This window comes from Acomys russatus, chromosome 11 (genome assembly GCF_903995435.1).
Source record: "Acomys russatus chromosome 11, mAcoRus1.1, whole genome shotgun sequence".
Classification (NCBI taxonomy): Eukaryota; Metazoa; Chordata; class Mammalia; order Rodentia; family Muridae; genus Acomys; species Acomys russatus.
Window position 1 is genome coordinate 10,975,515 of NC_067147.1, and position 26,351 is coordinate 11,001,865.

Here is a 26,351-nt window from a genome sequence, read left to right on the forward strand (position 1 = left end):
GAGGGCTTTACCTGGTTCAGCCTCCAGTCTCACAGAGGGGGTCAGAGCAGGAGCCTGCAGGCTGGAGCTGGAGCAGAGACCACGGGAGCCCTGTTGTTTATACACTCGGCCCTGCATGGCTGGCACTGCCCATGTGGGCTGGCCTCCCACATCAACTATCAGCCAAGAAAGTGCCCTGCATACATAGGCCGTTCTCATGGAGGCACTCTGATTTGAGGTTTCTTCTCTGCCCTTCCCTGTGTGTCTAAGATGCTAACTATACAGGCTTCTGTTCCTAAGCAGCAGCTGTTGCTACTTTACATGTCTGCACTTGAAGTGCCTGTATACATCTGCAGTGCTTTGCACATTGTGACTGAGATTTGTGCATGGTTGGAGAAAGCGCTTTTCACTGCTCCATAGTATCCCGCTGCCATCCAGTGGCAGCCCTCCGTTTCCATACAGTGCTCTCTCTCTCTCTCTCATTGGCCTTTCCTCCAGACGCTGCTCCCTGGGGTGTTTCCGGTACGTGGTTTTAGTGTGTGCTCCAGTATCCTAACACAGGGCAGTTAATATTGAAATACTATTTTCCAGGATGCTCTGTAGCTACACTTCTTCATAGCAGTGATGTGTTATTGTGTCTCTGTCTTGGAGGTGCCCCAAATCAGGTGGTGATAAAAGCAGAGCCCCAACTCTGTGCCTCGTGTGTGGAAGTCTCCTCTGCTCTCAGAGTTACTGCTGCCAGGACGAGCTGGAGGGGGAGGATGTCGGAGCCTGCACAGCGCACACCTACTCCTGCGGCTCTGGGGCAGGCATCTTCCTGAGGTGAGGCCCTCGGCTAAACTGTTCACCTGAGCACTGCAGGGACTTTGAAGCTACCGTGTTCACCGGGAGGACTGTGAAGGGCCAAGGCTCTCACGTTTCCTGCATGGCAGCTGCCAGCTCTGTTGGTTCGTTCCAGGAGTGCCAGATATCAGCTGGCAGTTCTGTCCCCTTAAAGCTAAAAATGGTAGGCTGCCCTGTCCCTGCTTCCTCCCCAGCTGCAGAGACAGCACAAGAGCACTGGCTGCTCTTGCATAAGAAAGACCTGGATTGGTTCTCAGCATCCTCACTGGCAGCTCACAACTGCCTGGAACTCTAATGCTAGTGGATCTGACGCCCTCTTCTCACGTCTGTGGGCTCACATACCTACACGTAAAACATAAATTGATAAATCTTTTAAAACTGACATCAACGTTTACTTTTGTCGAGTCAGGGTTTCTCTGCATAGCCCTGGCTATCCTGGACTCACTTTGTAGACTAGGCTGGCTTCTAACTCACAGAGATCCACCTGCCTCTGCCTCCCTTAGCTGAGTGCTGGTATTACAAGGGTGCACCACACCCTGCTCTCATCATACTTTTTTAAAATTATGGGTACAGTGCTCTGCCTGCATGTGCACCTGCAGGCCAGAAGAGGGCATCAGATCACTTTATAGATGGTTGTGAGCCTCCATGTGGTTACTGGGAATTGAACTCAGGACCTCTGAAAGAGTAGTCAGTGCCCTTAACCGCTGATCCATCTCTCCAGCCCCTCATGCATAATTTTTTAAATAAGTAACTTTCTCATAATTGTAAAAATATCAGTCGTATTTCGTGTTTAGAAGTTAGCTGTCTTCCCTCACTTCACTGTTTTAGATTCTACTCCTGGAGCTCTGGCTTCTCGCTCCAGACTGACCATGTGTGTGTGTAGCACGCCACTACTAGGTACATCACAGCGTCCTGGCTCCACTGTAGACTTGGGCAGCGGCTTGCTGCTTCCAGGTGTCGCTCTGCTGTGGTTCTCTTCCCCTCTAACCCTGGGCTTTTGTTTGTTTGTTTCCTCACATAAGCCCTGTTCCGTCTGAAGTGGGATCAACACCTTGGTTACTTACATAAATACACAGTGATGACGTTCTCTCCACAGAGTGCGGGAATGTCAGGTGCTGTTTTTAGCTGGCAAAACCAAAGGATGTTTTTATTCTCCTCCTTACCTTGACGACTACGGGGAGACTGACCAGGGACTCAGGTAAGGGCCCAGCCGGGGCGCCCCTCCTTCCTGGAGAGTGTGAGGAGCGGGAAGTTGTGCAGTCAGCCGGGCCAGTGCCCAGGGTTCTGATGGAGGTGGCTCCGTTAGCCGGGCACGTGTTTCTAAGGAGGGCACCAGGCTGCCTCCTCCGTTGTTGGTTTCCTACCCTGAGAACGCCATGAGAGGGTGAGGCATGGTTTCGTTGGTCAAGCGCTACCGTGCAGCCGGGAGGAGCAGGGCTTGGCCCCAGGACACGTGTAAAAGGCTGAGCGGAGTACTACATGCTCTGATCCCAGTACTGAGGCGGTGGAGAGGGAGAGGGTGGGTCCTAGGGCTTCCTGCCAGCCAGCCTCACCAGAAAGTAAGAGACAGTCTCAAGAAGCAAACTGGCGAGTGAGTGAGCAAGAAGATCCCTGAGGTTGACTTCTGGCTTCTGCGAGCATGTGCAACAGGCATAAGAACACCACAGCTGTGCATGTCGACTCATATTAATTAATTCCTTTAAAAATGCCTGCCGAGAAGGCTTAGTGAGTAAAGGGTTTGTCGCAAAAGCCTGAGGACTTGCATTCAAATTCCCCAGCACTCTGTCACCCTAGCGCAGAAAGCCGAAACAGGCAAGTGCCTGGAGCTCGCCAGCCAGCCAGCCAGAATGGGGAGCTCTGGGCTCAGTGGATGGGCTTGTGCATGAGATGGGCTGGAAGGAGGCAGAGGAAGGCATCCCGCCATTGGCCCCAGGCTCCACAGGCAGCGTGCGGCACGTGCTCACACATCCACATGCACATCCACACATGTTGAAAATAAAAACTTTAAGTTTAATAGTAAACAAAAAGGCTGACGATGGTTCAGCATGCTTTGCGGTGGGGCCTTGTGAGTGGGAAGGTCCTCATACAGATTTCAGCCATGGAATCCCATGTAAAAGTAGAGAAAATGACCCAAAGAGTTTCCCCTGACTGCCACATATGCACAACATGCACACACACAATAATAATAATAATAAATTTTTTTAAGTAAATAATGTAAAAAAAATTAGCCTGGTGGTGATGGTTCACACCTTTAATCCAAACACTCACGAGGTACAGGTCAGCGTATCTGAGTTCAAGACCAGCCTGCTCTACATAGTGAGTTCCAGGTCAGCCAGGGCTACACAGAGAAACCCTGTCTTGAAAAATCAAAAATGAAAGATAAATAAAAACTTAAAAAGATTGCCATGAGCAACATAGAATACATATGAGAAAAGGAGAGAGGTGGCACTTAATTCCATTTATCACCTGTTTGAGTTGCACATAGCAGCCCCAGCGTCAGCACAGGGCCCTGTGTGGCTTGGGTGACGTTTCTAACCTGGTGTCCTAAGACCAGACTTACCTGCCCAGAGATGTGTGTGGAGAAGAAAGTCACACTGAAGCAGACACAGTGGCCCGTGAGGTGCAGCTGCTTTTGCCATGACTTCCCCACTCACAAGGCCCCACTGCAAAGCATGCAGGCCTTCCTGCCCTCCGAGGATGAAAGGGTTGATACAGACAGCCATGACTTCCCAGGCTTGAGTAGCCAAGGTTGGGCCCTGTGCCACCTGGTGGTAGTTCATCCCTGAAGAGTGAGGGCCTTACAAGAAGGTCCTCAAGCCTGGGTGTGGTGACGCAGGCCTTTAATCCCAGCACTCAGGAGGCAGAAACAGGCAGATCAATGTGAGTTCGAGACCAGCCTAGTCTACAAAGCGAGTCCAAGACTACACAGAGAAACCCTGTCTCAAAGAAAACAAAGGTCCTCGATTCCAAAGTAGAAGCAGATCGCCAGCTTGGGGCTCTGAGCCCACCTGGGGACCCAGAAAAGCCTGCACTTGGTCCATCTGGAGCCAGCGCTTGCACACATTTGGCTGTTCTGCTGAGGCTTCTGGGTGACAGCCCCCATCTGTACTCCTGTCGCTCTTCCGCCCTGTCCTTTGCCCCACTACCATTTTGACACATCACCCACAGAGTAGAGTTTTAGCCTCTGAACCCAGACCTCCTGGGCCCCAACCCTATTTCCTGACCTCATTTTGGCTGTGTGGCTCTCAGGTACCTACCTTCTCTCTTCAGCCCATATTCACAGCAGCAATGAAGAGAGAGAAAGGTGTGTGTGTGTGTGTGTGTGTGTGTGTGTGTGTGTGTGTGTGTGTGTGTGTGTGTTTGTGTGTTTGTGTGTGTTTGTTTTCAGTAGGGCACTGAACAGAAGCTACAGATTCTGAAACTAGTACCACGCACCTTGCCTGGCACAGAAGGCATGGGCCGTGAGGGATGGGTAAACCGTGTATGTGAGTGACACGTGTCTCTTTCTAGACGAGGAAATCCTTTACATTTATGCCAAGAGCGGTTTCGAAAGATCCAGAAGCTCTGGCAACAGCACAGCATCACAGAGGAGATTGGACACGCGCAGGAGGCCAACCAGACCCTGGTCGGCATCGATTGGCAGCATTTATAACCACTCCTCTCCCGAAAACGTGACTCGGAGTTTGTAACCCAACTGGCTATTCCAGAAAGACAACGGGAAATAAGCTCGGCTGAATCTATTTTGAAATAAATTCTTTATTTAAGTTCTTCTTCCCAGTTTTATTTTTCTAGTTTCTGGCTCCAGGGACTGATGAAAATCATTTTCTGCCAGATTTTATTGCTGTGTTCCTCAGATGCCACCTGGGCTGAGCCTTCTCTAGGCCGGAACCCAGCTCCTCTGGAAGTCGCCTGCTTCAGTTGCCAGTCACCTGAGCCATTCCACACCACCGATTGTGTTGAACTTGCTGGCTGTCCAGCAGAGGCCACAGGAGCCCTGGGGCCCATCAGGATGACACATCCCCCTTGGTGCCTCCTGCTGAAATGCGGTCACCTCTGGGACTGGACCTCACCTCTAAGAGCTGAGCAGAGGAATTTGAAGACAGGCTTCCCTTCTCTCCGTGGCCTAGAGGGCTGAGGATGCTAACAGGAGAGCCTAGGGTGCAGAGCAGCTGGCTTTTTCATGGCTGTAGATGGTTGGTTTTTCTCTTCCTTTGTCAAGACATTTGGCTTTGAGAGCATTACTCAGTTAAAGGGCTTTTTGAAACATAAGGACCTCCTAGGCTTTCAGACAGTAGCCTCTCTGCACTGAGGCTAAGCAGAGCATGTGTGCACCCTCAAGCTGACAGTAGCTGGCAAGTGAGACCTCACCTGAGTGTAGCGCTACAAGCCTGTAATCCCAACACCTGGAAGGCTGAGGCAGGACCAGGAGTTCAAGACTAGCTCACCCATGTTACAAGCTCGAGGCCAGCCTGGATAACTTGAGACCCTCTCTCAAACCAAACAAAGCCCGGAAGCCAGTGTTCTGAGGTTCCTTGCCCTGCCCCACGTCTCCTGGATTAGATGTGCTGCTGTTTGCCACTGGTTCAGAACATTCCTCAGACAGTACGCACACACTTCTATCCTTTTTAGGTATTGTTATTCTAAGAGGTGCCTTTCTAGAACTATAGCCACTTGGTGCCACAATTACAGCTCTGGCACACTGCACACCTACTTCCTCGTCTAACAGACCTGCGCATAGAGCTCACATACCCGTGGTGACAGCAGACTCTGCAGAGGGATGAACTCCACCTTCCACATGGGGCCGAGGCTACATGAACAGAAAGGGGCTGTCCGTTTTTCTAACCCACCCCAAGAACCTTTCCCTCAGTCTTTCAAATGGCATCCACAGTTCTGTTCCACTCAGCTGTATCCGTGCCACAGTACCCCAGGAGGGTCAGAAATCCAGACCAGAGGCTCAAAGAAATGCAGGTAGCACAGTCTCCAGGATCATGTGAGGAGCTGCCTCCCCTTCGAGGATGGACTGCAGTTAGCTCTTGTGCTTGGCACAGGCTCAGGAAGAAAGTATGCAACAGGAAGCCCAGACTAGAATCTCCCGTGCCCTCCCTTTCTCTAGCCTTTCCTTGACACGGTCTGAATGGACCGTTGCTTCTTCTGACTTTTGACATGTGCCGTTTCTTTAGATTTTAAATTCTGCTTCTCCTGGTTTGTTTTTTGTTTTGTTTTGTTTTTAATCTCTTCTTTACCATGCTTAAGTTTAAAATTATGAGAGCATCTCTAGGCTTGAGCCTAGTGCTAGAGGACTTGCCAGGCCTGAGTACGATGCTGGGTTCAATCCTGCTACCAACCCAAAAAGGAAAAAATCATGAGCACAGCTTGCTTCATCTAAGTGGGCTATAAGCATCTTCACAGGCCATACCGACACTTTGCTTTCAGGCCTGACTCCACGGGAGCCTGGAGTTAGCAGAGGACAGCCCTGGGTTTCACTGCTGAGAATGTCAGGGCCTGGGCAATGAACTACCACAGAGCTGCAGAGCCCACACACACTGTGTGGAATGTTAAAATGTGTTCTCTCTCTATCAGCACATCTGACTTATTTGTTCCGCATGTTTTTTGTTGTAGAAATGTTTATATAACATGCTTTCCATATCAGGGAAAATCATATGTTTAATAAATTGGCTATAATTTTAATATCTGTGGACACTTGTAAAATTTGAGATGTATCATATGTAAAAAGTTTAAAGATATTCAAATAAATGCTTTAGGTGTTGACATTACTTCAGTTGCCTCCATCTTCTCTGTTTTGTTTCACACAACGCTCCAGCAAAGCTCCCTGTGTCACCTTGCTGCAAAAGTGGGACGTCAATATTAGCCTAGAATTTAAGAGGCTTAAACTATTAGTGTCAGTTATGGCCACTAGCCAAGCCATGCTGACCTTCCCAGAAAGCATGGACATTGTCTCAGCCGATTAAAGTTGCTGCTTGTTACCTATGAGAGCTAGAACTCTCCGGGACCATTGGACCTCAGATCAGCAGGTCTGTGTGAGACTCCGTGTGTAACCTCCTGCATGACCTTGCCTCCTTGTCTGCGAGTCCTTGTTTTGTTTATTGTTAAGATTATGTATTTTATGTACATGAGTCCTTTATTCGGATATTTGTCTTTATGACAGAAGAGGGCATCAGACCTAATAGATATTAAATCCTATTGCAGATGGTTGTGAGCCACCTTGTGGGTGCTGGGGATTGAACTCAGGACCTCTGGAAGAGCAGCCAGTGCTCTTAACCTCTGAGCCATCTCTCCAGCCTGAGTTCTTGTTCTTATACACTCACCAGATGCTTGGCTTTGGAGACAGGTACAAAAAGGAAACTTACTGAGGGGAGAGTTCTCAGAATGCCCTTACCAGGCACAGTCAAACATTGCACACAGTCAGCATCAGGCTCTCCGTTGGGCCTCCTACCTCCTGGTCGTTATGGCTGCCTCCAGCTAACTTCTACCCTAGCTCAGCTTCCTCGCACTGGCTGCTGGCTCTTTTTCTGGCTGGTTTGCTGGATTGGGTTGGGGTTGGATTTTTGAGACATGGCTTGTCTGTATAGCCTTTGCTGTCCTGGAGCTCAACTGTGTAGACAAAACCGGCCTCGAACTCACAGAAATCTGAGTGCTTAGATTAAAGGCATATGCCACCAGGGCCCTGCTGCCCTGACCCTACTATTACCTAGTGATATTTACTGAGGTTTACTTTTCAGAGAGTAAGATCAACCCTTTTTAAAACACAGGGTGGTTTTTTATATTTTGGCAAATGCACAGTTGTTTGACAACCACTGCAATTGAGAATTGGAACATTCCCTTCTCCCCAGAGCATCCGTCATGCCCCTCCGGAGTCACCTCCTCCCCGCATGCTGCTGACTCACTCTCTGCCCTGCACCTCTTCCAAAATGTTAGGTGATTGCTGTCACATCAGGTGCCTCCCCTACCTGCTCCTCTGCCCACCAGCGCGTTGGAAAGCTAAAGAACGTGGCTGAGTTTCCAAGCATGCGTGAAGCCCCACAAAAGCTGCTGTGTTTTTTAACCACCTACAGTCCCAGCGAGGCAGGGAGATCAGGAGTTCAAGGTCATCTCAGGTACACAGTAAGTCTGAGGCCTGGAATACATGAGAGATGGTTTCTAAGATAAAGTTAAAAGGAAGAGTACATTTGAGAGTCACACATGCCTGTGGATGCTGATGGTACCCACTGTGCAGATGTCAGTGCAGTCACCAACTGATGGACCGTAGGTGATTGTTGCAATTGAAGATGCTCCCATGTAGGACTTTGTATGGACCCAGCGCTTTATTTCTTTAAGTGAATGGCTGAGTTGTCCTTCCATGGTGCTGCTCCCCTCTGGAGCCAGTCCCATGTCCACTGTGATGTGGGAAGGCATCCGTCCCACCCTTGCATGGACTTCATACCTTCCACAGGTAGAGCTCTGCCACATGTGGTCACCAAGCGCTGCTCTTCAGTCTAGTGGGTGACGGGCTCTCGTTTCAGCTAAGCTGCAAACCTGCTTGCCTAGCGTGACGGGTGCCTGGATGAGGAGGGGCTTGAAGCTTGCCAAACAGAGCACCAGCTAATCTTATTAGCTATATTGAGGTTACTTGGGGTTTACTTGGTGGCTTAGTTTGGAGCTTGAAGCATGTCGGAAGGAAATTGTAGGTTCTTGAGACTACAAACTCCTAGGGTTCCTGTCTTTCTGAGTGTTCAGCATAAGAAGCCACCAACTGTTATTTCATAGACAATGTTTGAAATTAGAGGGCTGGGGCTGGAGAAATGACTCAGTGGTTAAGGGCACCACCTCTCTTCCAGAGGTCCTGAGTTCAATTCCCAGCAACCACATGGTGGCTCACAACCATCTGTAATGTTATCTGGTGCCCTCTTCTGCAGATAAAGCATTCATATACAATAAATACAATAAATAAATCTTTAAAAGCAAGAAAAAGAAAATAGAGGGCTGGAGCCAGGCAGGGTAGCGTATGCCTTTAATCCCGGCACTCAGGAGGCAGAGGCAGGCAGATCACTGTGAGTTCGAGGCCAGCCTGGTCTACAAAGCAAGTTCAGGACAGTCAAGGCTACACAGAGAGACCCTGTCTGAAAAACAAAAAGAAAAAAAGAAAAAAGAGGGCTGGGCCAAGATAATAGTGACACAGGCCTTCAATATCAACACTCAGGAGGCAGAGGCTGGCAGATCTCTGTAAAGTCAAGACCAGTCTGATCTACAAAGCAAGTTCCAGGCCAGTCAGCGTCACATAGTGAGACTGTATCTTTTTGTTTGTTTTGACTTTTGAGATCCACCTGCCTCTGCCTCCCAAGTGCTGAGATTAAAGGTGTGTATCACCACGCCTGGCAAGACTTGATTTTTTTAAAGTTATTATTTCTGTGTCTGTGGGAGGGTGCCACGGGTGTGGGTGCCTGTGGGAGGGTGCCACGGGTGTGGGTGTCTGTGAAGGCCAGAAAGAGGTAACAGATCCCCTGGATCTGGAGTTACAGGGTTTTAAAGATCTATCTGTGAATGCTGAGAGCTGACTGTGTGTCCTCTGGAAGAACAGCATGCTCTCTTAATCACTGAGCCATCTCTCTGGTGCCCACCCTAACCCTATTTATAAGACAGGGTCTCATGTAGCCCAGGCTAGCCTTGGAATTTACTATCTAGTAGAAGATGACATTGAACTGATCCTCTGGGGCCTCCACTTCCCAAATGCTAGGATCAGAGGCATGCAGAGCAGGTCCGGCCCTTGCCTTTTAAAACAGGAAGTGGCCAGAATTGGGCTTCCTATGATGTGTGCTGTTGAATAGACTGATAGTCACTTAACAAAAGTGGTTTGCATACAATACAGTTTTTAATATCTCTTAGTACGACTGTTGACAACATAGTTAGGCGTGGGTCTAAAGTATCTTTCACAGTAGTCTCAGCCCTCCTGAAAGATGATGGCAGGGTACTCAGGGTCCCTGCCACTGAAGCCTGGCTCAGCATCTGGGCCATTCCTTGTTCTGAGAGACTCAGAAGACTGAACAACTCTGGGGCCAAAGTGTGTTGGGTGTACCAGCATCTCTAATCCAGTCTTCCCCTGGGAGAGTTGGAGCCACACAGCACACGCCAGGAGCACCTGGGCCCTGTGTTGATCTGGCACCCTAGCCTAGGTGCCACCAAAATCACACTCCGAGAGAGTTTTCCTGCCTTTCTCAGAAGTGGCCACTTCCCACACATGCTCGCTCGGAAAGATAGCCTATCTCCCAGAACCTTCCTTGATATAAAAGTATTCCCATAGTGCTTTGTGGGAGGGAAAACATCTCCCCAAGGTCCTGGTCCTCCTCTCCACAGTGTAGTCCACAAAGGACACTCATGGCCATCTGAGTCCATGTCCCCAAGCCCACCAGGAGGTAAGCCTGGTCCCCAAGTGGCAGACTCTTATTTGATCAGCACCCCTTGTCCAAAGGCTAGCACACTCACCTGGAGGTTTTGCAGACAAGCCACAGGCAATGGCTCACCCAGCACTTTGTGTGTGGAGGGGATGCTGGAACATGCCAGCAGCCCTTGGTTTGAGCTAGAATAAGTGACTGAGGGTGTGGAAATGGGGCAGATACCAGCCTCCCACTGCGTGTTCTGTAGAAGGACGTTTTCACCTCTATGAACATCTATGAACTCCTGTGTGGAGGTTACCCTCTGGGGGAGTGTATTACTCTTCTAAAAATAGAACTGCCCCTCCCGCATCATCTAACGTTAAGCAAATGACGACTAGCCTTTTCACCCTGCCATTAAGGAAAAGACAACATGGCCCTTAGAGGTTTTTTTCCACCTTTGTGTTTATATTATCAAGTGATGATTTGGACGCAGAACTTGGAGCTTAACAGTAGGCAGACACTACTGAGGGGGAAGAGGCCTTTGGTGTGGCCAGTCACCTTGGGAGAGCTGGACTCCCACTTGGATAGAGTCCTGGGCTGGCCAGCCCTGTGAGATTAGACATCCACTGGGAGGGTTTGTACACTCACATTTGGAAGCAGCCACTTCACAAATGCTTGTCGCATGCCCTAAGGACCCTGAACTTCAAGGCCCACATCAAGGAGAATCAGTAGGTGACCAGCTTTCTTGGGAAATTTGGATGTTCAGCTGGGCAAGGGAGTATCCACATTTCCTGGAGTCCACTAAGTGTAGAGGAGGGGAGAGGCCCCGGACCGTCAGCCAGCCTCCGGGGCCTGGCCTGCGTCTGCACCTTCAGCCTCCACCTGATTGCTCTTGCCCAGCTTCTTAAAGCTCTCCACGAAGGCCTTCCAGGTCTCCGGCACACTTTTCTCCAGCAGCCAGCCCTCACTCTCACACTCAGGGTCCTCGGGGTCAGACACACTTTCCAGCGCTGTGTGTAGGTAGCGGAGTCCGGCTGTGATGCTCACCTGATGGGGAGAGCGGAGACTTAGAGCACACATGGGGGCATAGCTAGGCACTGGGCTGTTAGGAAAATGCAAGCACCAGCTACTCGCATCTCCCTGGATGTGAGGTTTAAACTGATGGTGGCACCACAGGCCCACCCTGGTCTCCCTCTCCAAGCCCCTGAAGGTGTTTACAAAATGTGATGTCCTCTGCCTAGGCCATCATGACTGTCCTCAGTGGCCTGTTAACCTGGAGCCAACTCAAGCAACTGCCTCTGCCACTTCCACCACTCCTGCTCCTCTCCGTCTTCCGTACCCACCATGCTGAGCACACCAGTCCTCTACTCCATGCCCTCCTGCTCTGCCCATGTCAGCAGCTTTACCAGATAGAATCCCAAGGTAACTTCCTGGGCTGGCAAGATGGCTTGATGAGTAATTTGCTGCCAAGAATCACAACTTTTGCTTGGTTCCCCATAGTGAAAGGAGACAACTGACTCCCGCAAGTGTGCCATGGTACCCATATGCCCAAACGTGTACAAGCACACACAAAAATAAACATGTAATTTTTTAAAACTCAGTCCCAGGCCAGACGTGGTGGCATTTGCCGCCTTTAATCCCAGCACGCGGGAGGCAGAGACAAGTAGGGCTCTGTTAGTTTGAGGCCAGCCTGGCCTATATAAAGAGCTCCAGGACAGCCAGGACTATGTAGAGAGATTCCCATCACAAAACAAACAAACAAACAAACAAAAAAGTCATTTCTGGAGCTGGATGACAGCTCAGCAGTCAAGAGTGCTTGTTCTTGCAGAGGACCCAGGTTCCCAGCACCCACAAGGCAGCTGACAGCCATCTGTGACTCCAGTTCCAGGGGATAGATCCGTTAGTATGGCCTCCACAGGCACCATGTGAAGAGCATGCATACAGGCAGACTCGTGTGTGTGTGTGTGTGTGTGTGTGTGTGTTTGAGACAGGGTTTCTCTGTGTAGCCTTGGCTTTCCTAGGACTAGCTCTGTAGACCAGGCTGGCCCTTTCCTAGGACTAGCTCTGTAGACCAGGCTGGCCCTTTCCTAGGACTAGCTCTGTAGACCAGGCTGGCCCTTTCCTAGGACTAGCTCTGTAGACCAGGCTGGCCTCAAACTCAGAGAGTTCCACTTGCCTCTGTAACCCAAGTGCTAGCATTTAAAGTGTGCACCAGCACTGCCTGGCTAACAAAATACTTACACACAGAAAGATGAAAACTCGTTTCCTCTTCTACAAACCCTAGGTATAGGGTAATCTCTTATTTTCATTAGTGTGACAGTGAACGGATGCTTGGCACCAACTGTTTGCCTTTCTTTTTTCTTTTTTTTTTTTTTTTAATTTAATTTATTTATTTATTTTTCATTATTTTTTCTTTTTAAGATTTAGTTATTTATACATACGAGTGCTCTATTTGCATGTATGCCTGTATAACAGAAGAGGGCATCAAATCCCATCATAGATGGTCATGAGCCACCACGTGTTTGCCGGGAATTGAACTCAGGACCTCTGGAAGAGCAGACAGTGTTCTTAACCGCTGAGCCACCTCTCCAGCCCCCTGTTTGCATTTCTTCACTTACATTCACTATGATGGCAGACTGAAAGTGTCTGGATTGGCATCCCAGCCTGCACTTAAGTGACTATAAGACTAAGAGAAGACAGTGGTTGTGTCTTCTGGCTTACAGATTTTCAGAGGAGGTGGCAACTGCCTCCCATGGATGGTGTGGGACCCTGTATACTTAGGTGGCCCCTGGCAGGGCAGGTGAAGCTGTCAGCTGATTGGTGAGGGCATGGCAGATATTCCTCTCTCTCTCTCTCTCTCTCTCTCTCTCTCTCTCTCTCTCTCTCTCTCTTTCTGTATTCTATTCACTTCTTACCTCTATGCAAGTTCAAATTTCCTGTGCAGCTCAAGGCAGCCACCTAAGAGAGGGAGGGACTGTCCCTCTACCCCTGTAAATCTGCTGCATCCCACACCCCAGTCCCAGAGCACACAGGGTGGTGGCAGTACCTCACTCACCAAACATCCCCCAGTGGATGCACGGGGGAATTTAACTGTAGGAGTATCTAATGATAGAGACTGGCTGATTTTAGGTATTATTGGTCTTTGTTAAAAGTTTACTAATGGAGGCAGAGGCAGGTGGATCTCTGTGAGTTCGAAGCCAGCCTGCTCTACAGAGCAAGTTCCAGGATAGCTAGAGCTGTTACACAGCGAAATTCTATCTCCGGCGAAAAAAGAAAGTTTACTAACATGTTTAACAGTGGGAAAAACCACCTCCTCCTGCCCACTGCACCAAGGACTTCACATTTGGCAGTGGTCTGCCCTTTTTTGTTTTTGTTTTTGTTTTTGGGTTTCTTGTTTTGTTTTGTTTTGTTTGGAGACAGGGTTTCTCTGTGTAGCCTTGACTATGCTGGACTCGCTTTGTAGACCAGGCTGGCCTCGAACTCACAGCGATCCGCCTGCCTCTGCCTCCCGAGTGCTGGGATTAAAGGCGTGTGCCAAGTGTGTCTGCCCTTTTGTGAGTAATCCTCTCCTGGCTGGATTGTGGTGCACAGGAGGTCAGGGCTAAGGTTACAACACTGCCGTCAGTGCCAGTGCCCTAGCGGCTGCAGCAGTCCTGGTCACTAGAAGTCAGGCAGGGATGTTCAGACTCCCTGTATCCCATGAACTGGCCCCTGTGAGCTGAGCTCCAGCAACAGTGAGCTTGGAAGCCACCAGGCGCTCCACTGCACTCTTCACGAACAGGCATCTTATCGTGGCTTTTAGGGCGGTGGCCAGCTGCTCCCTCATGCCACTCACTCCCCAGACCTCCTGAAGGGGTCCTCAGCCAGTAAATGGCCATGGCATGCTGCCTTTGCCTCCGTCTTTATCAGTGTCTTCGCATGCGGTCCAGCCACCCTGGCATTTCACGTGAGGGCTTAAAAGACGTGTGCAGATACACCCTGCCCTGTCCATGGACCACAAGAGAGATTCAAGAAATCTCTAACAGAATGAAACTGCCTCCGCTAAAGCTTCTGTCTTAATACTTTTTGATTCTGGAGCCTAGGTTATCTGATGCCCGGGTAACTCCTCGCAGTCACCGAGTCCCCGCCCCGCCCCACCCCACTCACTTGTTCAGCACCTAGGACCCCTCCAACTCTGAAACAGACAACGTGCCCATCCATACAGACCCTCTTGACTGAAGGTCCCAAACGCTGCCCCCAGAGGTAACACTGCTGTCCCCACGGAACAAAAGGGAAGGCTGGCTAAGTGAGAAGCCAAACATGACAGGTGGCACCGTGCAAAGGTCCGTGTAGACGGAGTGTCCAGTATAGGTCACTGCACAGACACAGATTATGGATGGGTAGCTGCCGAGAGTTGGAGGCACGAGCGTTACTATTTAATGGGGATGAGGTTTTCTGAGGCCTGGGAGTGAATGAAATGTTTTAGAGCTAGGTTGAGGTGGTCATATGCTACTGTGAATATACTAAATGCCTTAATTTTGCCCACACCATCTTTAATCCCAGCACTTAGGAGGCAGGGGAAGGCAGATCTCTGTGAGTTTGAGGCCAGCCTGGCCTACATGGAGAGTTCCAGGACATCCAGGGCTATGTATATAGAAAGACTTTATCTCAGAAAGAAAAGAAAAAGTTAATTTTATGTTGATTTTACCTAAATATATTTTGTAGGCAATGAGAGGCCAGGCACAGTGGCATACCTATGATCCCAGCTTTTGGGGCAGAGGCTGAGGCAGATCTTATAAGTTCAAGGCCAATATGGATAGCATAGTGAGACTCTGTCTCAACTACAAAAAGATGCCAGGCATGGTGATGGATACCTGTTTCCTGACACTTAGAAGGCAGTGCCAGGAGGATAAGGAATTTAGGGCTAGCCTTGGCTACATGTCAAGTTCAGGGCCAGCCTAGGTTCCATGAGACCCCGTAGGTTTGCTCACCAGGTCCGACAGGCTTCCTTCCCCTGTCCTCTGTGGGCCTACCTCAAAAAGCCAGACGAGGAGCGCGGCGACACCCATGGAGTTCATGAGGCAGCTGTAGTAAGCCAGCAGCGCGGCCCTGCAGCCCTGCAGCCAGAGGTTGAGCTCCTCCGTCTGATGGTCATAGCTGTAGTGGGCCGAGTTGTTGGTGAGCTGGTACTGGATACAGGGTCGTGGTGAGCTGGGATTGCAGCAGCTGAAAGGGACGCCGTCCACCAGGTACCGCCCGTCCACATTGCTCTTGATGCGACTGGAAAAGAAACGGCCTGGTTCAGGCTTCTGGGACGTCTCACCAAGTAGCCAAGTCTCCCCCTCCCCCAATGAGAGCCTGCATTTTCATCCATGCGGTACAAGCCTCTCCACTAGGCCCTGCAGTGAGCACTGGGCCCATCCCTGCCTTGCTGGGTTGTTCCTTCTAGAAGGTAGAGACAGGATTTAGCCCCTAAGCCCTTCACCAACCATCTCTCTCCTTCACAGGGCACTCATGACCAAAGCCTGGTTTGTCCCAGGGCCTGTGCAGAGGCAGGACGTGGAGGTTGGGGACAGGTGCAGGCCTCACCTCTGTAAACTCCACACCAGCCATGGACCCTCCTTACTCACTTTGAAAGACAAGGCTGTGTCCTCTGCTCACTAAACTGCCAGCCAAGGCTCCCTAGGGTCTGCTGTGCCTTTGCAGGCACCCAAAATCCCAAAGAAATCTTTACAGTGAATAAGTCCTTCCTACCCCAACAAACCATATGTGCTGCCGGACCAGGGGTTGGCAAACTTTTTACAACAGCACACTTATGATGTGTGCAGCACACTTACGACGTGTGCACTTGGGTGGGCATGGCGGAGCGCCCAGCAGCACACTTACAACGTGCGCACTTGGGTGGGCGTGGTGGAGCACCCTGAAATTCCAGCGCTTACGAGGTGGAGGCAGGAGGAGCAGCTTAGGGCTATCCTCAGCTATGTAGCACATCTAGCACCTGGGGAAGTGCTAGACCATGCAAGCAGAAGGACCTGAATTCAGTCGCTGACTTGATGATGGCTTAGGCTTGAGGGATGCTGACAAAGGGATTCCTTGAACTCACTGGCTGGCCAGTGTACCCTGCTTAGGAAGTTCCAGGCCAGGGAGAGACTATCTTTAAAAAAAAAAAAAAAATGTGGCCAGCACCTGTGGACTTCTGAGGGTGTCCTCAGCCCTCCACACACACTCATACAGCCTTGTGTACCCATGTGCATGAGCGCACACATGATGGCTCAGTGGATAACGGGGCTTGCTGAGCTTGAAGACCTGAGTCTGAGCACCAACACCACATGGTAGAAAGAGAAAACCAACTTCAGCAAGCTGTCTGCTGACCTCCTCAGGCATGCTGCAGAACATGCACACCTGTGTACGCACACCACAGGCACACATTCCTATACTAGTAATAAATAACTGTTTTTAAAAATTGAAAAACCCAAGCTGGGCAGTAGTGGCGCACGCCTTTAATCCCAGCACTTGGGAGGCAGAAGCAGGCAGATGACCATGAGTTCGAGGCCAGCCTGGTCTACAAAGCAAGTTCAAGACAGCCAAGGCTACACAGAGAAACCCTGTCTAAAAAAAAAAAAAAGAAAGAAAGAAAGAAAAGAAAAAGAAAGAAAGAAAAAGAAAGAAACAGTCCACCCACATGGTAGCATTACATGCTAGCCTTGAACTTCAGTGATCTTTCCTTATCTTCTAATAGTGTCCTAGATTTTTTGGGGTTTTTTGTTTGTTTGTTTCAGTGAGCTACCTCTGTGGCAGCCTACTGTGGGGGTGGCCCACATGGTCCCTAGGTTTGCTTGGGTGGAATATAGATGGTGAATCTATAGAAATGCCCTGTGTCTGTGGGTGATCCTCAGAGGCACTTCCCGGCCGCACCCACACCGGTCCACACTGTAGTCTCTGTAGACCTAGTAGATTGAAAAATAGTACCTTGGAGTTTGAGGTTTTGTTTTTCTTTTTTAGGGTACTCATCAGCGTCTGACGTGTAAGTTTCTCTTGCATTTGTCATTGTGTGCACACACATGTATCGTGGGGCCATGTGGCCGTCAGAGGACAACATCCCAGAGCTGGTCCCTCCCTCCCCTCACTAGGCCATGTCACTTGCCCCCTTCAACTTGTCTGAATTTACCCTTTCTTCTGTCTAAGAGCACCCTTTACTGTAGGACTCGCCTGTGGGCCTTTTCTGTGAGCTACCTGCTGCTTTCTATCCTTCAGGATTAGGTGGGGCTTTGAAAGGCTGCACATGGTGGCCTGGGTTATGACGTATTCCCACATGTCCTTCGATCCTGACATCTGATCATGGGCAGGACACACTACCTAATGAATAGGTGGCACTAGGTGACATGGGCATGACTCTTGCCCTGCACAGACCAGCTTCATCCCACAGACAAGTCCCTTAATCCTGGCCTGCCTCAGCTTCCTCGTGACAGGAGGGTTATGCAGAGAGACAGGTGAAAGAGCCTGAAGAGGGCATGGCACTCAGGAAATACAAAGTGTGAGTTCACACGCAAAGGGTGCCTCACTGGGCAGTGGCCAAGCAAGAGCCATCCTGAGTCGGGGGGGGGGGGGGGGGGGGGGGGGGCGGGGGGGTGGCTTACATCGGGTAACAGAAAACATCACAGGGACACAGTCACTTGCATGATAATGGCTGTTGTGCTTGGCCTTTGAGGGTAACAACAGGGGGCAAGGGATGCATGACCCTAGGCTGCCACTGGAGTCAGCTCTCTGATGGCACCTTTGTGCATAGGGCAGCATGAGCCAGGGCTTGCTGAGCTCCTGCCAAGCTCATGGAGTTCAGTGCATGGCCCATGCAATGCTAGGCCAGTGCTGGTGAGGGTGCCCCATATGGGGCAGGGTGGGAAGACAGGCTGGAGGGGTGTTAGCAAGGCCTGCAGGTGTCCCTGAGATGCAGGGAAACCTGTACGCCTGCCTTTCAAGGCCACCACAGGGGTACCTGAAATGAGGGTCAAACCTGGGGTCATGACTGAGACCCACAGAGGCTCCCATCTGTCCCCCACTTCCCTCTTGAAGGCGGTGACCCTGGGCACACTGAGACATTCCCTCCCTCCAAGCACCCAGGACCCTCAATTGGCTTCGCTCAAAGCTGAGGGCATCCATGCAGGCTGTCCCTTGAGCCTCTGTCCCAGCCACATACATTCCCTAGGACCCCAGGGACAGGTGTGGGTATGGCAGAGAACAGACTGCAGTTACATTTGTCACCTTTCAGAGCCCATGTGAGGTGGCTGTGAGCCCATCACCTCACAGGTTCACCAGTAATGCAAGAAACACATTAGTCCAAGCCTAGTGTTCCCAGGGCTTTCAGAAAATCATGGCTCCTCTCCAACTAAAACCTTCTGAAGAGGATCTTGAAAACCACTAGGTTGTTCAATAGAGGGAGAAGTGGGACTCTGAGCAGGACAGGGTCTCCTCCAAAACCACACAGGTGCCAGGCATGGTGGCGCATGCCTTTAATCCTAGCACTTGGGAGGCAGAGGCAGGTGGATTTCCCTGAGTTCAAGGCCAGCCTGGACTACAGAGCAAGTTCCAGGACAGCCAGAGCTGTTATACAAAGAAACCCTGTCTCAGAAAACCAAAAACAAACAAACAAACAAAAAACACAACAAAACAAAACCACACAGGTAATGAAGGCCAACCTACGACTGCTACCCACTGACAGGCTTTCCCCCTCAAGACAAGGTTTCTCTGTGTAGCCTTGGCTGTCCTGGACTCACTTTACAGACCAGGCTGGCCTCGAACTCACAGTTATCCACCTGTCTCTGCCTCCCTGAGTGCTGGGATTACAGGTGTGCCCCACCACCCCTGGCTACCCGCTGCCTTCCTATTGCCTTGGAACTTACCCACTTCTCAGAGAGCCATTCCCTTTGTAGCTGAGGATGACCTTGAACTTCTGATCCTCCTGCCTTCCCCTCCCTAGTGCTAAGATTACGGGCATGCACCACCACAACCAGTTTACGAGGAGCCGGGGATAGAACCCAAGGCCTCTACCATGCTGGGTACACGTTCTACCAATCCCAGCCCCACTTTTCTAGGGCCTTTACCTGGAGAGAGTTAAGTAAGAAAGAAACAATCCCTCCTATTCATCCTGTACCCTAGCAACCCCTGCCTAGCCCCATCAACCACCCTACACCCCACCCAGATGTCCCCAAGCTAACGTAAAGCAGGCACACCTCCCTCACACATGCTACAAGTGTACCTGAAGTCTGCAGTCCCTTGGCTGAAGCCAGCAGAGACTCCTGAGTGCTATACCCCTGCAACTCTCCACCTCCCCTTCCTAAACTTCAGTAAACAAGACATCCTGCGGGTCTCCCTCAGACTGGGGCTCCCTGAGACAGACTCCCTTCCTTACATAGCTCCTGACCACCTGAAGTAGCAAAACACCTAAGCAGGGGGTGGGTGGAGCAGGATGCTAACCCCTTGCTACATGCGCCGTGCTCTGAACAGCCTCCTGGATCTGCTCTCCACCATAGTTTCTTAGATTCCCACTCTTTGGATGGGTTACCAAAGGTCAGAGGTCAAAGGAATGGCCCCAGATCCCCAGCTGTCCCTCTGCTCACTTAGTAGGCAGTCACTGACTGCCAGCATGACATCCTCTCCCCGCGCTCTCCCGACTCTCTTTCCCCTCGGTTTTGCAATTCACCACTAAGTTCCACGTTTCTCCAGAAGAGTCTGCAGGATGCCTTGCGAAGGCTAGACCTGCCTTGACCCTTGACTGTGGGTGCAGCCTAGAATACAGGCTTAAGACTCAAGACCCAGTGAACCCGCCCCCACCACCCCTGCAAAGCAGTGTACTCTTATAGCCTGGGAAATACTGTGATATAAATATCCAGGTCACCAGCTAAGGAGCTCGGCGACACCTGGCTTTGTGTTAGGGGGTGAGTGGGGCCCTAATCTGTGGCTAAAAGGAGGGCAAGCCCTGAATAAACAAGGTGAGGCTCCAGATAGGGGGCAGACTTCTATGCCAGGAGGGTCCCACCTTGAGCTTGGCCCTACCTCCCCTCTGCTAACCGGATGTCCTAAAAGGAACCAGGAGAAGCAGTGGTTGGGGACAGATGTGCATTCCTGATGACTGGGGTCCTCCACGGGCTTGGCTCCTCCCTCTGCAGACCTCAGGCAGTGACCCCCAGCTGAGGAGGGATGTTAAGGCATAGTTAACTTTTAGGACAGTTTGCAGAACAGGGGATAGGGATGTGGAGGGTTAAGGGGGAAGCAGCTATGGTTTGGGGGAGGCCACCTCTTCCATCTGAGGTGCTGACAGAAGCACTGAGACTCAAGTTGCCCTATGACCTCTACACACTGTGGCACATGCACCCTTCCACACACTCCATACAAAATAAATAAATATGTTATTATAAATTTCTTTTTAAAGCTTTTTGTGGCTAGTCATGTGACCCTGCCTTTTCTGGCCTTATCTCTGCCATAGGAATCTTACCCTAAGGCTTCTGAGAGAATCCAGAAAGTAAATGCAGACCACTCCTCAGGGATTGGGGTTGCAAAACATGAAAAATAAACTTTTTTCCCTTCGTGTAGCCCTAGCTATCTTGGCACTCACTCACCAGGCTGGCCTTGAACTCACAAAGATCTGCCTGCCTCTGCCTCCCAAGTGCTGGGACTAAAGATGTGTGCCACCACCAACTGGAAAATTTTACAATTTCAAGGAAGGATTTACCACATAGATTTATCAAGCTCTCCTAAAGTGTGCAGCCAAATGTGAAAGAAAAAGAAAAAATTTTTAACTTTTATTTATTTATTTGTTCATTTGTGTATCTGTGCATGTGAGTGCAGGTGCCTGTGGAGACCAGAAGAGGGAGCTAGATCCCCTGGATCTGGAGGTACAGGTGATTATCTACTTGACATGAGTGCTGGGAACCAAGCTCAGATCCTCTGTAAAAGCAGTACACAAGTTCAACCTCAAGCCGGGCTTAGTGGCGCATGCCTGTAATCCCAGCACTCAGGAGGCAGAGGCAGGTGGATCAATGTGAGTTCAAGGCCAGCCTGGTCTACAAAGTGAGTCCAGGACAGCCAACGCTACACAGAGAAACCCTGTCTTGAAAAATCAAAACAAAAACAAAAATAAAAACAAAACCAGAAACAAACAAGTTTAACCTCTGAGCCACCTCTCTAGTCTCCAAAAGAAAAAATTTCAATTTAGAAAACTTTAGGGTTGGGCAGTAGTGGCAAACACCTTTAATCCCAGCACTTGAGAGGCAGAGGCAGGCAGATCTTTGTGAGTTTGAGGCCAGCCTGGTCTGCAGAGTGAGTTCCAGGACAGCCAAGGTTACACAGAGAAACCCTGTCTCCAAAAACCAAAAGAAAAAGAAAGAAAGAAAAGAAAAGCTTTTGGTTATTTACTTTGCCTTTGTGCCATGGTTGGTGCATGTGGCAGGCAGAGGACAACTCCCAGAGGTCAGCAGTCTCTGTCCAGCACGTGGGTCCTAGGGATCACACTCGGGGCCTCAGGCTTAACAACAAGCAACTTTATGTACTGAGCCATCTCGCCAGCCCCATCTGCTTCCGTGTAGACCTCCAGTCCCCACCCCCACCCCCACCCCCATTCTCTCATTCCTCCCTACCCCTGAGATGGACTGGACTCTGGATGTGACTCTGGAAGCTCTCTGGGCTGAGTGCATGCCCCTCATGTAAAACTATCACTGGTCACTAATGTAGAAGCCTACGGGAAAGGATGGTGGGATCTCCTGCCGGCTCTGTGCAGGGTAGCACAGGCTATCCCACTATGGTGTCATATCCCTAGGGGTATTTTATTCCCAAGGTTGTATCTTGGTTTTGTTTTTTCTTGTTTTGAACCTTTCCAAGACAGGGTTTCTCTGTGTAGCCCTGGCTGTCCTGGAACTCACACTGTAGACCAGGCTGGCCTCAAATTCATAGAGATCCACCTGCCTCTGACTCCTGAGTGCTGGGATCAAAGGCTTGTGCCTTTTTTTGGTTTTTCAAGACAAGGTTTCTCTATGTTATCTTGGCTGTCCTGGACTTGCTTGGTAGACCAAGCTGGCCTCAAACTCACAAAGATCCACCTGCCTCTGCCTCCTGAGTGCTGCAATTAAAGGCATTGGCCACCACATACAAATTGTATCTCAAGACCAGCTTTGTGCAAAGAAAAAGCAAACCCGGCCAAAGGATGGTGAGAGAGGAGACGGGAGAAAAGAGCTGGCATAGGCCTGCTCTAATATTAGAAAAACAGCGTGAGAGCAGCTAGTGCCCGCCTGTGTGTGCACTTCTTCAGGGGGATAGCGTGCAGCTGTGTTAAAAGATGAAGGTGAAGGAATGTAAAAATCACAGGATCAAGATTGTACTTGCTTGCTAGATTCTGTAGTCAACATGTTGTTATGAAAATGTGAATTAATCCTAGACTAAAATGTAGAAAATGTGAAACTGTCAATTGTGGATGAGAATCTGTCCTGAATGTTTTTTTTTCCCTATGGTTAAAAAAAATTTGCTTATTTAGTTTGTATAGACAGGGTTTCTCTGTATAGCTCTGGCTGTCCTGGAGCTTGCTTTGTAGACTGGGCTAGCCTGGAACTCAGAGATCTGCCTGCCTCTGCCTCCCGAGTGCTGGGATTAGAGGCGTGCACTACCATGCTCTACTCTTTCTATCTTCAAGCCACTTACTATGGTCAAACGTGTGTGTGTGTGTGTGTGTGTGTGTGTGTGTGTGTGTGTGTGTATGTGTGTTCAGTAGTGAAATTTTTCTCCAGCACAATGGAATTAAGATAACTGCATCCTTGCTATGAGTTCAAGGCCAGCCTGGTCTACGAGGCAAGTCTAGGACAGCCAAGGCTACACAGAGAAACCCTGTTTCAAAACAAAACAAACAAACAAACAAAAAACACAAGATAACTGCATCCCAGCAAGTTGGTATGGTACACATGTAAATTTTTAAAGAATTTCTAAAGCATACTATATATTGTGGCAGGGCACAAGCATGACACAGCACTTGTGTGGAATGGGTTCTCTCACCATGTGGCATCAAAGTCAGGCTGGCAGACTTGGCAGCAAGAATCTTCACCCAAGACCTACCTTGCCAGGCCCACTGAAGTAGTTCCGACTAAGTGTCCACTTAGAAATTTGAGTCCCCTCATCACTGGGAGTAGAGTGACCTGGGTCATTTCTCCACTCTCAAAGCAAAAGGAATTTAGAATTGGAAAGATGCTTTTCTATTACTCTCCAAAGAATGGCTCTAAGGGGAAGACAAGAGTCTTCCGGGGGTGGGGGGATGGTCTCCTCCATGAAAAGAAGAGGAGGGGCAGGTGGTAGTGAGGCACCCCTTTAATCTCAGCACTTGAGAGGCAGAGGCAGGCAGATAGCTGTGAGTTCAAGGCCAACCTGGTCTACAAAGCAAGTCCAAGATAGTCAAGGCTACACAGAGAAACCTTGTCTCAAAAAAAAAAAAAAAAAGAAAGAAAGAAAGAAAGAGAGAAAGAAAGAAAAGGAGGGAGGGAGGGAGGGAAGGGATGAAGAAGAAAGGCAAGACAGCCAGTGTTGAGAAGGCTGAGGGTGGCAAAGCACTTGCTGAGCAATGCCCAAGAGCCTGGGTTGTGCAGAAACCTGGCACCGAGTGAGGAAAGGAAAGGCCCCCTAGGGAGGACCCACTGCTACTCTGCTAAGTGAGCTTAGCATTAAACCAACTCCTGACACCTTATTTCACCCACATAGGAGTGCTCGCTCTCCTGCCCCATCACAGATGCTTCCTCTCACGGCAAACAGTGATCAGCACAGACTCACAACTGAGACTGACAGATGCTCAGCTCTTTCACACCCCCTCCTCCCAAAGCTCAGGGATCATCTCTGGAGAGGGGGGCGGACAGTGTAAGAGCCAATGGAAGAAAACTGCTTCTCAGACACAACAGGACAACTGTGTGTATGAACTGAACATCCACAAGACTTGCACAAAAGCAAGCCAGAAGTCCCAGCGTGAATGTGGAGGTGGTCAGGAGTCTCCACTTCTAACTGGGGTGCTATGGCAACTGATGGTTGCTGGGGGAAGATGGAGTCAGCTTTCCTGGGGGCCCCCCTCAGAGAATATCCATGCTGCAGTAGATGGCCAGGCACCCAGGTGCAGAAGGATAACACTAACTGGACTCCCCTAATTTAAGAGAAGAGAGAGAGCACATGTAATTGGGAGGAAATAGTAGGAAAGGTTGGGGGTTAGAAGGGCGTGAGGTGGACTTGACCAAGGCACATTATACACATGTGAAACTCTCAGTCTATTCGAAAAAGAGAAAAAAGAAAAAGGCATTGCGCAGGCCTGTCATCCCAGCACTCGGGAGGCAGAGGCAGGAGGATTGCTATGAGTTTGAGACAGGCCTGGTCTACAAAGTGAGTCCAGGACAGCCAAAGCTACACAGAGAAACCCTGCCTCAAAAATAAATAAATAATAAAAAATTTAAATTAAAAAAAAAATTTAAAGGAAAGAAAGAAAGAGAAAAATGCCAAAGAGATGAATGAAAGCCTTTTCCTCTGTTTTTACCTTTGGCCTCTCATATTCCCAGAGTTCTGCTTGTCCCTTGGTTTCATACCCTCCTACGTGATTTATGCAAATCACGCCCAATCACGCCCTCCTTCCTGTCCCCACAGACTTGTCATCTTGGAAGGGCAGAGCTAGGCACAATCCTCTCCTTGGCTGGGGATTTGTGGCTGTAATCTCCTTCCACAGAGAAAATGACATCCAAGGACAGACTCCTCTCGGGCACCTTTGGCCTTGTCAGGGGTTGAAAGCTCGGGAAACCGAGGTACAAACCAGGGAATTTAAGTTTCCACCTCCTTTGATGGAACAAGATACGTACAGAGAGATAACCGTGAGCTCCGAAGACCCCGTTTCTTACTTTATGAAGCAGCCCCACAATCTAGCCCTCCTGCCGATAACTCCCATCTATCTAAGAATCTTTATTTCCCGCCACACCTTTCCCGCCTCAGTCATTGTGGGAGGCCAGAGGGGCCAAGCTGCTGGCAGTCTCACACGGTCCATCAGCAGGACCCCTCTCACAGACACACATCGTCCTATACCCAACAAAGGGGAAAAGGCACCAGGCAGGCTGGGGGGAAATCAAAGCGACTCACTCTTTGACCTCCTTGGAGGAAAAGTCCAGGTAACGGTTGCTGATCCACTGGATCTCGAACCAGTCCCGGAAGCCGTTGTTACCGCAGCACTTGAACTCGATCTGGAGCATGTCAATAGTCTTTTTCATGAAGCACCTGCCCGGGGTGTCCGTGTCCCGATAGAACTTCATCCCGTTCTTGAGCCCGTAGGCCAGGGTGCTCTCCAGGGAGCCCCGCAGCAGAAAGCAGCAGAGAGCCACGAGGAAGAGGATGACGTTGAAGACGACACAGACAGCCAGGTACGACTTCAGCCAAGGCTTCCACTTGGCGTACTTGGCAGGGTCCAAGGCGTCATAGCAGATCTTCCCGGCCAGAGAGTTGAAGACACAGGACAGCACCCCCACCCCTATCAGGGAGTTGGGCACGAAGTGGCTCTCGGAATTATTCATCACGTCACTCCTTTTGCGGAGTTCAATCTTGAGGAACAGCCCCAGGCTGAAGAGGAGGATGCCGGCCAACACGGACAGCCAGTTCATAAGCCAGAGGCCCTGGGCCAACTTGACTCGCTTCTTCTGGTCAAATTTGACTTTGAGCAGCGCCATGCTTACCGAGTGGGGTCCAGGCAGCCTCCCCCAGTTCAGCTTCCACTCCTAAGCAGGGTGAGGTCAGGAGCTGGACCACTCAGGGTCTTGGGAAGAGCACCGTGGGCCCAAGCTGCAGGGAGCTGCCCATTTTGGGGCCTCCCTAGCCTAGGAGCTCCGGTAACCCAGTAACGGTAGCAAGAGCCGATCTAGGCCGCCGTTTCTGCAGCGTCCTTCCCAGCCAAGGAGGGACAGTCGACACACTGCGGATTAAAAGTGGGATCCACAATGCAATCGCTAATCTCTTTAGCCAGGGTCATCCCATTAGAGAAAGCTATGCCAATTCAAAACATGGCCGGGAGGAGGCTCTGTGTATGTACATGCTGGACCCAGCTCAGCTGACAGTCTAGGACCAGAAAGATTGAAGCAGACTACAATAGGCTAGGTAGGAAGTTCTTGCAAGCCACAGTGAGGTTCTGTTGGGTCTGTG

At 50.2% G+C, this 26,351-nt stretch overlaps 2 protein-coding genes across 3 annotated transcripts in view; one reads left to right on the forward strand and one right to left on the reverse strand.

Annotated features, from left to right (window-relative positions):
• The window catches only part of Ubr2 (ubiquitin protein ligase E3 component n-recognin 2), an 86,333-nt gene extending 81,228 nt beyond the window's left edge, over positions 1–5,105 (forward strand). For both annotated transcript variants that reach the window (XM_051152852.1, XM_051152853.1), the window contains exons 45-47: positions 631–801; positions 1,919–2,020; positions 4,333–5,105. In XM_051152852.1, the coding sequence (XP_051008809.1) occupies positions 631–801; positions 1,919–2,020; positions 4,333–4,474 (415 nt within the window). In that variant the 3' untranslated portion in view covers positions 4,475–5,105. The remainder of the gene's footprint in view (positions 1–630; positions 802–1,918; positions 2,021–4,332) is intronic.
• A 5,915-nt stretch (positions 5,106–11,020) lies between these two features.
• Prph2 (peripherin 2) lies at positions 11,021–25,882 on the reverse strand. Its single transcript, XM_051152564.1, has 3 exons — positions 25,302–25,882; positions 15,203–15,449; positions 11,021–11,237 (listed from the first exon to the last, which is right to left on the reverse strand). The coding sequence occupies exons 1-3, from the start codon at positions 25,880–25,882 to the stop codon at positions 11,025–11,027; spliced, it is 1,041 nt and encodes a 346-aa protein (XP_051008521.1). The 3' UTR covers positions 11,021–11,024.
• Between the last annotated feature and the right edge of the window lie 469 nt (positions 25,883–26,351).